The 12,722-nt window shown below is 29.8% G+C and overlaps 1 protein-coding gene across 1 annotated transcript; it reads right to left on the bottom strand.

Moving 5' to 3' along the window:
- Positions 1-1,559: 1,559 nt before the first annotated feature.
- On the bottom strand, positions 1,560-12,137 carry LOC126741046 (juvenile hormone esterase-like). Its single transcript, XM_050447320.1, has 11 exons — positions 11,980-12,137; positions 11,699-11,836; positions 9,375-9,512; positions 9,104-9,234; positions 8,827-9,026; positions 7,490-7,692; positions 7,168-7,312; positions 5,652-5,824; positions 3,365-3,494; positions 2,679-2,829; positions 1,560-1,782 (listed from the first exon to the last, which is right to left on the bottom strand). Exons 1-11 carry the CDS (start codon positions 12,025-12,027, stop codon positions 1,599-1,601), a joined length of 1,641 nt encoding a protein of 546 aa, XP_050303277.1. The 5' UTR covers positions 12,028-12,137; the 3' UTR covers positions 1,560-1,598.
- Positions 12,138-12,722: the final 585 nt, after the last annotated feature.

The raw sequence follows: 12,722 nt of genomic DNA, 5'->3' as shown, positions 1-12,722 counted from the left end.
TTCTTGGGCATGCACACCTACCATATCCTGCATTTGATCATTAGGACGCAAACCAATAATATTTCACCAAAGCATATTAAGCTCAAATGTTTTATATGGTGTCAGCATATTACTTGTGGGATACCCTGTATACTCTCGAATAACACTTTTCGATACTGATAAATTGTTATTTTTTGTTAAAGCAACAGTTTTATCAATTTATCACAATGCGATCCATTCTAACCCACCCACCGTAAGAACAAGTATTATCTTTGCTTTTAACACGGTTTTGTTCAACCTTTATAAATTAACAAAGGGTGCAAATTTAAACACTCTCATATCTCTCCGCCAGCGAAAAGCCAATTCTAGCGTAAAATACGTGATAATCAGGGTCAATAGCGTCATGTAGCGAGTAAGGAACGCAAAAGGGACCAACGTCACATCCGATGCATATTGATGATCATTAACGCCAAAGACAAGCTTAAACCAGGATTTAAGGCCCCGGGCTTTATGATATGTTACCTCTGCTGAACTAAAGAGGGTTATTGCTTATTCCACTCCCGCCTAACGCTCTAATGAAGTCCCGATACCATCAAAGCTAGGGTTAATGTATATGATAATGTGCTCTCTATTTTGTACACAAAATGTACCGGCGTTGATTAAAATTTTATTATTACTGCTGGCATTAAAAAATCTCATTTTTTACTATTAGTTGATTATCATTAGGCATGAAGTTAGTTATTATTTTTGTTTTAAATATTTTGTATCTGCTCTAGGGTGCTTTTAATACGGCTATTTCCTTTTTCTTTCTGGAAATATGCAAAAAAGTCCCTCAAAATTTTAGCCCTTCATATTATTATGCAGTAGAGGTTTATATTTAAGCAAAAAATCCATATTTGGTTACCCAATTTAGATATACATGGATTCATGGATTCCGCTTTTCAACATTCAGTAAGCACTTAAATTATTTAGATTGTATTTAATATAAAAAGAGTTTTTTTGTGCTTTTTTGCGGCTATATATAATTTTCAATTAGGCATTTTATCTTACCAAAACTGAGTTTATTTTGAACATAATTTTTATTTAAAAAATATAGTTGTTTATGAATTAGGTACAAATACAATACACCACAAAATCAAATGAAACCTTAGTTACATTATAATAATATCTTACTATATTATAATTTATCTTTTAATTAAACACTTTTATCATCAGATTTTTACCCAAAGTTTTTAGATAATTCATTGCTGAAATATGATATCTCGCCACCTTTAATTTTTTACCTTAAATTTTGGCTAATATCAGCTTTGAATTAAATAATTGCGCTGCCTAAATGACAAATATCTACGAATTAAGTAGTATTTATAAGACTCTCTAAATTTAAGGCACTTTTGGCAATAAAATTTACTTTTAGCTATAGCAAAACTATAGCTGGTGATATTTAAAAGCCACAAAATAAAATTATACTTTTTAAATTATGTCGGTAGAAGCTGAAAAGAAAAAAAGATTTAAAGAAATTTTATAAACAAGTTATAATTTGAGGCTTGTTCTTACAGCATTACATTTTAAATAAAAAATAATTGTTTTGGAGTTTCTTTATTTTTACTTTTCTACATATTTTAATAAGTTACATATGGTCTTGTTCCATAACTTTCATAGGCAGTTTTCCATAAAGGGTAAGACACTTTTGGTGTATTCTTCACCTCTAGGTCAGTGTCGATGTCTAAATATTGGTAATTGCTCGCATTAACTTTCGGCCAAGTTACTCCCTGAAGTAAAGTAGAACTGTCAGGCGTAGGATTTCTATAAAAGAAAATAACGTTATCTATAGTTAAAAAAAATTGACAACTGTGTAATCTCTTTTTAAAATTTGTCAAAGCATATTTTATTTGACTTATAGATTGATTTTTTTAAACTATCTTGAAATATTTAAAAGATGTAGTCAAAAGACTATTATTGTTAAATAATTATACACTCACAAACTCTAAAAAATATATAATTTTTCGATCTGTTTCCAATATATAAATAATAATTTAGAAAGATTAAGGTCTAATATATACAACCCGTATTAAATGTAAAATCGTTTGAAACTTGTAATTCCTAATATCTACTATAGTCTCTAAATAACTTTTCGTAAAAACCTCCATTTATATATAGTCCAACTACTTTATAAATTACTATAATATTAAGAGCAAAGACTTTAAATAGCTAAAAACTTAAAAATAATAATAGTATTTCCTGTCATATTGTATATTAACTTAATATATTTAAATCCCACTAATCAATGAAAATAAAAAATTGAAAGATTAATAGAATAGCTTTCAAACATTAAAACACTATTATATCACTATAATTAATCTTAATACTAAAAATAATGCATAACTTAAATGGATTCGATTTTAATTTCACTTTTATTTTATGTAAAATATTAACTCAAACACTAAAATTCATCTCAATGATAGTTTAAACGATCCACCAAATTTGCACTATTTTGAATACGTTATTTTACCACATATAGAGAAAATTTCATAAATTAGGCCAATAAAACTATTTTTAACTTGCGTTTAAGTAAATATGAGTTTCATTATGCCAATAAGTGAATTTTTCTACCTAAAATTAAAAAATTACTTAATTTTTGTGAGTTATTTATAAGCAACGCACGCAGTAATTAATAAATCCATACATCCAAGCAAACTTACAAGTTCTTAGCAAAGTTGGTCCACATTTTAACTATCCGTTGACTAGTAAGTTGATCAGATTCTGGATATTTGCTCAAGTCTTCGTTTGAGGTGGTACCTCTGCGTACCCATATATAATATAAATCTTCACCGTGCGTAACTTTTTCGGCACCTCAAAAAACAATAAAAGAAAGATATAAAAACTTATATACATAAAGGTTAAGAAATGTTCTTTTGAGTAAGAAAAAAAAAATAAAAAATTATATAATAACCCAGCAGCTATGTATAACAGTTTTGTACAAGTTGCTATTTTCTTATTATCAAAATAATTATTTCTTAAAAAAAAAAACGAACTTCACTTAAACAAAAATTGGAGAAAAAATAAAAAAAACTTTAAATGGGCAAGTTTACAAGTTACATTTTAAAATTAATACATTATGATAAAAACAACTGTTCTGCTTTCTTTACTTATAGATTATACGAAATATTTGTATATCTTGATAATTACTAACGTTCTTATAGTTTCAAAGACAATATTCCTAAAAGTACTAGAAGTATTATGGAATCAGGCAATATTTAGTATACTATAATATTAATGGAAAGGAAGGTCTTGCGATTTACTATTTGAAAATAATGAATCAATTGATTTTTCGTCGAATATTCTGTATGTAAGTAAAAATTCAAATCCTATAATGCTATAAACTTACCAGTGACACTTTTATTCCATCCACCTAATTCACCATCATAAGACAATATGTAAAAGTAGACATCATTAAAAGCTGACATAAGTTCTCCTTGCTTAATTACTCCTCGGGTAAAACCGCTGTCGCTTCCAAACTAAAATTAAGCAAATCTTTTTAAATAACCTTCCATAAGTTTTATCATTTAACTGGAAGTGTTGGTATAGGGTGTTTTTTTTAGAGGCTGAGAACTTTAAATTAAAATTAAACACAAAATATTTTATTGATATGAACGAATTTGCTTTTATATTAAAGATTTTTTTTTGGCATTAATATTTAAAAATGTTTTCCCACATGTGACCCCCACGGCTGGCGCGTACGTGGCGTAATCTAGAGGTCCAATTTTCACACACTCTTTCCAGTACTGCAGGCTGTATTTTAGCTATCACGCGTCGTATATTGGCTTCCAAGTGCTCAAGTGTTTCGGGTTTATCAGCGTAGACATGCGACTTAACATCGCCCCAAAGAAAATAATCTAATGGCGTCAAGTCGCACGAACGAGCTGGCCAGTTTACAGGTCCATTCCTTGAAATTATTCATTGCTCGAATGTCTCTTGGAGTAAAGTAATTGATTGGCGCGCTGTATGGCACGTGGCACCGTCCTGCTGAAACCACATTTCTGCAATGCCTGCAACGGCTTCCAATTGAGGCACAAAAAAGTTGGTTATCATGTTTCTGCATCGCTCACTGTTTACTGTAACGTTCTGACCATCAGCATTTCTGAAGACATAAGAACCAATGATTGCACCGGCCCATAAAGCGCACCAAACGGTTAGTTTTTCTGGATGTAACGGTTTTTCGCCAATAGCTCGTGGATTCTCATCCCCCCAAATTCGGCAATTCTGGGGTTTCAACTCCTGGACAAGTTGAATTTTATATGCTCGCAATCCGAGATCTTTGCGCAAAATTTTCCATAAAATGGATGGACATAAGTTCACTTGTTGAGAACGACGACGAATTGACACATTTGGATCATTATCAACACTATGCTGCACAGCAGCTATCGCTTGTTGCGTGCGCACTGTACGGCGTCTCGTACAGGATGCGTATTGTCGACTAGAGTAAAAGTATTGCGAAAACGATCAACAGTTTCTCGAATTAATCTCTCTGAAGGACGATTATGAGCACCATAAAACTCGTACGTAATGCCCGATGTATTTCTCGAATAGAACCATGTCTTTCAAAATAAATTTGAACAATTTGGAAACGTTGCTCCGGCGTGAGTCTGTTCATGATGAATAACTAAACTAATCTAAAAATTAACCCAGAACTGTCAGGTCGGCTGTCATAAAAAACAGTGTTGCCAAATGAAAGTTCTCTACCTCTAAAAAAAATGCCCTTTATTAACAAACAAAAAGGAGTTGTTAATATTTTCTAATAGTTTTCACAACATATTTTATATAAACTATATATGCCTGGTTGTAAAAAAAAAAACTTTATAGAAAGTAAACCATAAAAGCAACCTTTTAATTTTGGTAAACAAAAGTTATGAGTTTATGAAATTTTTTTCAAAATTATACTCTCTATTTTTGAAGATGGATACTTTAAATATTTATATAATAAAAACATGCAACTGTCAGGTAGGATTCGTTGGTTAATGCTATGATCTAGTGACATAAAAAAATATAGATTCATTTCACTTAGAGTTTGATCTAAGATGGATTGCCCGAAATGTCTAAAGGTAATCTGCTTCAAATTTTCCTCTTTTCGAGAGAAATACTTGTCAATTATATTTGCAATTTTGTTTTCCTTAGGGATTAGGGTTCTGGAATTTGATGATTGAAGATAATTTTAATACTCTCTAAGGTATCTTTCGAACCATTATTATATTAACATGTTTTAAGGTGTCAATATCACCCTGCTCAAAAAGTTGAAACAGCAAGGTTCAAAATAAACTCAAAAGTCTGATTTCTCAGAATTAAAAGTATTTCCAGTGATTCACCATTTTGCTTAAATAGCGAACTTTTGCGTAACTCTTTATATACCGATTATAGTTTGGGTAAAATGGAGTTTCTAATCCATATCGCTATATACAAGTTTATATATTTTAGTAGAAATAGAAAGTAGAAATATTCAGACTTAACCCGTAGTTCTTCTATAAGGCATACTGTGGTGTTTAAAATAACCTTTATTAAACACAATTTAATTAAATTCTGACTATCGTCACTATACCACAGAGACTATATCCAGCTAGTTTATATGCCACGAAAAAAATTGATTGTAAAGTATCTTTATTTATGTAATGAAAACTCACCCGAATAACAGCATCAAATCTGCCTCTAAATGCGTCATTGCCATCAATATAAATCTTTTTAATTTGTGCGGCTAATTCGTCTTTATTACTGTCATCTGTGACTAAGTTTGCGGGAATTAGGGAATGGGGAGTATCGTCATATCCTTGGCCAATTTGTCTAACATATGCACTTGCTAAAATTTTGCAATAATATTATTAGTATTATTATAATATGTTGAGAGTATTTTAGTAAATACTTTAGCAGTACTTCTTAAAATTAAATAATTAACGCTCAGTATTCTTGTGCTTGGAAGCAAAAAAAAAAGAAAGTATATCTTACAAACAATTTATTCAATTTTAAACAATAATACTGAAGCGTTACGTAAGAGATATTTAAAATAAAAACGACAAATTCATAAAGGCGTAACACTTTAAACATAATTCAAAGGGCAAGCAAGTTCTTGAATATAGAAATTTATGAACGATAGTTTGGAAAGCGGCATAAAATGTTGAATAAATATTCTTACATCCCTTAAGCTCTTCTGTCTTTAAGATATTGAATCTTAATAACAAGCCGAATATATTCGAGATAAATTGAAGTTACTAAAATTCCAAAAAATTAAACTAAATATATCTCTTTTTATTTAGAGGCATAATATGCAGTCATGCTAACTTTAATTAACTTTGCTATTTTAATAGGGGGCAGACACACTAGACAAGCATTTGCGAAACTACCAGTAAGCTGAACCCATAATCGCCGTAGCGGAAAGTCTATCTTTCAAATCGGTAAAAAGTCTGTTTTATATCAGGATTCTTCGGAAATACTTGAGATTGGTTAAATTAATAAAATTTTAAAAACATTATTAAAAATTACTCACAAACAGATTTAGCAGCGATTGGTCCGTGAAACTACTATATTTTTCTGGATGAGATCCAATCTACATAAGCCTATACAAAATATGCTCCCAGGGTTTGGTGTTCTCTAAGCATCATTTACTCTAACCTAGATATTTGAATTTGCCATCACGTCCACACTTCAGACCATCCCATGCTTATCTTAGCACGCAATCTAATGTTACGCATGAATATTTTTGATGTCACAGAAATTGATTAAGGACGAGGTTTTTTATGATCTTTCGGTGGGTTACAGTAATTTGTGCTTATAGAGTGAAATCATATGCAAGTTTGTATCTGACCAAGGAAAAAAAGTAGTTTCACAGACTTTGACAATTGCAGCTAAACTCATTTCGAATTATAAATCTCAAAAGCCTAAAGCAGACCGTCTTAATTTGGTAAGTATGCTAAACAAATATAATCAAATTATTATAAAACGATCTTTATAAAAATTATTTTTGTAAATTTGTCAAGCAACCAACATCAATTTCAATTTAAAAAAATCGTACAGTTAATTAGCTAATAAATGGATATGGTTTTGGATTTTATTTTATTGGTAAAAAATATTTATTTGTTAAAAAATAGGAGTGAATGTTTAAAAATTGGATGATTATGTAGTACTTCCTAAGATTCTCTAACTTACATTGTAAAATAAAAACATCCTCTTCAGAATTACATCCAATGATAACAGGCACTTTATTATAGTTTCCAGCTGCAAAAGCTTCAAACATTTTTTGCGTAATGAAAGCACCATCATGTTCTGGCTCAACAACCGGCAATGTTAAAGCCTGTAATGGGTTAGAGAAATTAATGAATTATAGTACATTTAAGATACTTAAGTGTGGCAATGTAAAATAGTTAAATGTTTAAACCTAATTATAAGATTGGTATTTATTGAAATTCAGAACAAAATTGTTTTAATAAAAAACTTAATTAATCGCGTAACATCATAGCGTATAACTTACCGGAGTGGTATTTTTAGAAGCAGCATCTATAACAGAAGCTTTAACGCTTTGTAAGTATGTCAGTTGAGCACTACTGTCAGTTCCGACATTTGCATTTGCATCGATTACATTTATTAAGCTAGATACGTAGGGCTTAGGATCAGAGATGTATGCCCATTCATTTAGAGGGGAACCACTTTGTTGAATAGCACCTCTAAATAAACCTAAAAAATAAAAACATAGATAGTCAAGATTAAAGAAAAAATTTAATTAGCCTCACTACAGCAGTTTTTACACCATGTTACCATAAAGTAAAATTTCAAATTAAAAAGAAATAGTATGGGTATGTACGTACCTAAAATGGTTTTTAAAAAGTAATGTGGTCGACAGGGTTATACGAATCTGCACCAGCATTAATAAAAGCTTAGGAAAGAAAAACTTCTTTCAGTAGCATGATCGCAATTACCTAATTACCAAGAAGGTTGGAGAGATATAAACAGAATTATAGATGTTACAGTGATAGAAAAAACACTTTCTCTTTAAAGAAGTGGACTTGGAAAATTTACTATTTTTTTGTAAAGCAGTGGGTTTTATAAATATTACCTGAAGGCAATATAGGGATAGAAAAATACTATGGTAAAACTTTACTCTTCCATATATTATTTCCTATTCGGATACCATATATTAGACATATAAAATCAAAATGGATACCTTATTATGTATATTTTCAGCTATTAATTAGCATCATATTTAATATATATTTAGGTAAAACTTATGTACGAAAATACATAACAAATTTAAAATGGGTAAAATTTTCATACCTATTAAATATAGTCAGCGCAAAGGTTTTATTGACGAGTGCCACGTTTTTCACGTTAAGCTCGTAAACTGTTCACATCACATACATGAATACATGATATACACATAATGATATTCATGATGTACATCATCATTATTAGAAATAAAATATAGCCAAACTTCAAAATTTATCAAAAATCAAATATCATGCCTGGAACATATAATGGTAATTAGCACATTATGTGAGGTATTTAATATAATTTGTGATTTTTGTGACCTTGCTTGAAGTTCAGAGATTTTTTCTAGCCCTTTTTTTTGGAGTCTTTATCAAATATATACCGTACCAAAAATCATTTAAGATATGCGATTCTACTCAAAAGTTAGTGCCAAAACTGCAAATTAATATATGTCTTTCAAGGAGAATATCCAATACTTCTTAGCAATTAATTTTTTTGATCACAGATTACATTTCGCATAATAGCATATACAATGCAAATTAAAAAGTAAATTTATATTTAAAATACGCTATTAATATTAAATTATTTAAAAAAAACTCTTACCTTGATTTTTCGTGCTCAGAAGTTGGTATCCGACAGAAGCCGAACCAGCACTTTCACCAGCAATAACAATTTTACTAGGATCTCCTCCAAAAGCAGCGATATTCTCAAAGGTCCATTTCAAGGCAAATGCTTGATCTTTCAGACCAGCATTTCCAGGAACTATCGTGTCGCCTGTTGATAAAAAGCCAAAAGGTCCTACCCTAAAAAGTAAAAAATTAAATGATATTTAAAAAATTAGGTTTTTGAATGTTTAAATATGAAAAAAAGTATTTTTTACCTATAGTTATGAGATACAACAATAACTCCCTCAGCTACTATTCTATCTGGACCAACTGAGTAGAAACTGGAAGATCCGCCTCTAAAGGCTCCTCCATAGATCCAAAATAGAACTGGCAATTTTTCAGAGCCCTTAAAATATATTATTAAATATATATATTTATTTTCGTTTACCTGATAGAGGTAATTAATCGTGATATTCTTTAACTTAAAGTTGTAAAATAAGTATTTGGGAGACTGCTGCATAAGCTTGCTATATTTATATTTCTTACCCTGTTTGATGGTACGTAGACATTTAAATAAAGACAGTCTTCATTTTCGTTGGATGAATCTGTCTTTACCTGATAGCAAATATTCGAATCCCTAGTAGTACTTTTTACTCCGCTCCAAGAAGAAGGTTCTGTCGGAGCCTTAAATTTAAGAGAAAAAAAAGTACAATTTATTTGGTTGAGTAAAAAAATATAATGATCGGTAGTATCGATTTTACGATATTTTTTTTAAATTAATTAGATAATATTCTACTGATATTACTATGGATTGACCAAGTGATTAAAACAAGTTATATGTATATCAAAATTGTTTGTCTGTCTACTAATTTAAATAATAACAGATTTTACCTCATGGCAATGGAAATTGTTTTCGATTTCAAATATGCCGCAAAATTTGAATATGGAAAAGCAATCTACATGCCAGAAGTATTTTTTAAAAGTATAAAAATTATTACTGACCGTGACCGTTATGACTTCGTCATGTACGGAAAGTAAGTTCATCTACAAAACCCTCATTTCATGAGGCACAACTACCAGAATGGTGGTCATGTGTATGATGAAATTATTGGAAGCACTGTTATCGAGCCCTATTTTTTTAATGGTCATTAATGAAGAAATGTACCATTAATTCATACAAAATGAACTGCCTAGAGTACTTACGAATTTTTTCTGAAATATCACTGAACAATTAAATGTGACCTTTGAAGAAAAATACATTGGAAGGAATGGTTCTATTAATTGGCCAGCCAGATCGCCTGACTTAACAAAATTATATTTTTTTCTTATGAGGTTTTCTCAAAACGGAGGATATATTGAAAACTTAATGTAATAATAATATAATGATTAATATTTTTAATATACTTGTTTAATTATTATCGCGAATATTTTAAAAATGACTAATATGCTAATATGTTTGTATATTAAAAAATGTTCACTTATTAATTTTTCATTAAATGCATAAAAAACAAACAGGGTGGTTTATTTGAAAAAAGTGAGAATTGAAGCTTTGAAATTCGTAAAATTTAAATGATAGCTACGATCATGATCATGAATGACTATAGAAAAAAACCATATGAGTCAAAGTAATGCTGCATTTTTCTAAAATCCGAATTTCACCTAATATTGATATTAAATTAACATTTTTTTGTCAAGATGAATTGAAATAATATTATGATTTTTTAATTTTTTTTTATAAAAAAAATTATTGCAGTCAAACTGCGTATGACAAAGTAGCCATATTTAGCGCATATACTAAGTAGCCTAAGCTGATTCAAAAAAGGCAATAAAAAATATGACACTCGATTTAAAAAAATTGTCGATTTTATGGTTGTTTTTTATTTCTTTTTTCATTAATTAGATATAGACGACTGTAAAAATGAAGTGAAATAATTGTTTATCTATATAGATCTAAGAATAATTATTCTCAGGATTTGATTAATTTGGCGACAGAAAGTGGCTTAAACTAAACAGCTGCTAAGTAATATCCAACGAACTTAAATCACTCTTACATTTGATATTTTTTTCTGTCTCGATATTTCAGCGTAAACGACACTATTGAAGGTCCACACCGACTGTCCGTATATCTCTCGAGCCATTTTAGACCATTTTAAATTTTTGCTTGTTAATATTTCCGTGCTTAATACACGCGTAAAACACAGTATCCCGATATAGCAAAACTTTAGATTTTTACAGATACAATTAATTAATTAACGTAATTACTTTTTAATATAGGCCAAACATATTGTATATATATCAAGCAAAGAATCACAACTCCACAGCAACTTGAGTTCAGATCTATATTGAGAATCTGAGCTATGTTTAAGTCTTCTACTTTTCTGCTATCTGTGAATTTCATTTGTAATGAAATAAATTAAATTATGTGTAATAAAAATAAAATTATTATGTATTAACGTAAAAGAACCTTAGAGTGCAACCTGACTAAACCTGAAAACTTAAATTTCACTGAAGCGTAAGTGAATTAAGTCAGTAAATTCTTCTTTTAAAAATTTTCAAAAATTGCACTAATTTCAAGTTTTTCTAAAGATATGACACTTTATTAAAATACTTCGATGTGTATTTGGATAAGGTGTTGGCACTTTCTTTTTTATTTAATACAACTTTAATCACTAATTATCTAAAGAAATCAAATTATGTTCTCTATGGAAACTAAACGAATCTACTAAAAGGAAATCTTAATTATGTATTTAAATAAATAGCAATCAGCAATAAGCAGATTCTATCTTATTGGTTATGGCCAATGATTCAAATTGAACAAAAAGAACTTTTTATTAGCAAACATCTTAAAATATTATTTCAAAGAGATTTACCTGAAATCTTAATTTTCCAATAGGAGGAGCTGCGTACGGAATACCTTGCCATGCATAATAAGTGCTATTATCTAACATAGTCTGGATCCTGCCCTTAACCTGGCCATACTTGGTTGTGACAGTAAGATCATCACAAAGCTTAAATTATAATAAAAATGTTATTAGTTTGTTTATTTGTTTTAATAAAATAAAATTTAAGCAGCAGATTTACGAAAAATAAAAAGCTCAAAGCAAAGCTAAGGTATTAAAAATAGTATTACTGTTAAAATATGTATACGTACAATAAAATTCACCACATTGAAAAGCACTAAGAGTTTGTAAACAAACATTTTGATTGAATAAGCGTTGGCGTAAAAGCTAAATATTTATAAGGTTTTTTGAATGATATTTATTGATAAGCTTTTACAAGATTCTTTAAATAATCAAATTTTTGATGAAACTACTTCAAATTTATGTAGGCAATTTAAGTATATTTTTCTACCAATTATCTTATCAAGAAGGGTTTAAATGAAAAAAATAAGAAAAAATATTGATAAGTCAAATTATTGGGTAATACTTTTATATTTACTTTAAAAAACGTGTTACCTTTTAAGATAATTATTATTCTTATACAGGGTGACCACGGTAACTTTGGCAAAAATTGTAGGGTAGGTAGGGACGCCATAGGCAAGTATTTTGAGCATAGGAACCCATGTCCGGAAAAGCCTTCATTCGGAGATGGGGCTGTTTTAAAATTGGACCCTTTGCGACAGGTGGGTAGGCAACCCAACGTACACGAAAAGTTTTTTTTTTAACTTTTTCTGAATACCATGTATAGTTTGTCAAATGTCAGGTTAACTTTGAAATCACCTATTTGGCGGTTAAGGAAGTAATCACGATTAATATCCGCACAGACCGCACTAGTCGGATCAAATGCTGTGAATTGAGCGGATGTTTTAAAATTAAAATTTTTGCGCCAGATGGGAAAGCAATAAGACAATCCTGGCAACCTATCGTACACGAGCCACAAATTAAACGCTTTAGT

The sequence above is a fragment of the Anthonomus grandis genome, chromosome 10 (genome assembly GCF_022605725.1).
Source record: "Anthonomus grandis grandis chromosome 10, icAntGran1.3, whole genome shotgun sequence".
Lineage (NCBI taxonomy): Eukaryota > Metazoa > Arthropoda > Insecta > Coleoptera > Curculionidae > Anthonomus > Anthonomus grandis.
The sequence above is the reverse complement of the archived record's forward strand: the minus strand, read 5'-3'. Positions and strand labels throughout refer to the sequence as shown.

Excerpts from the sequence above, each read along its gene's own strand:
- LOC126741046 (XM_050447320.1), bottom strand. The coding sequence starts at position 12,027 with ATGTTTGTTTACAAACTCTTAGTGCTTTTCAATGTGGTGAATTTTATT. Across the intron at positions 11,837-11,979 it reads TCAATGTGGTGAATTTTATT|CTTTGTGATGATCTTACTGT; the intron begins GTACGTATACAT and ends TTATAATTTAAG. Across the intron at positions 2,830-3,364 it reads ATGGAATAAAAGTGTCACTG|GTGCCGAAAAAGTTACGCAC; the intron begins GTAAGTTTATAG and ends TTGTTTTTTGAG.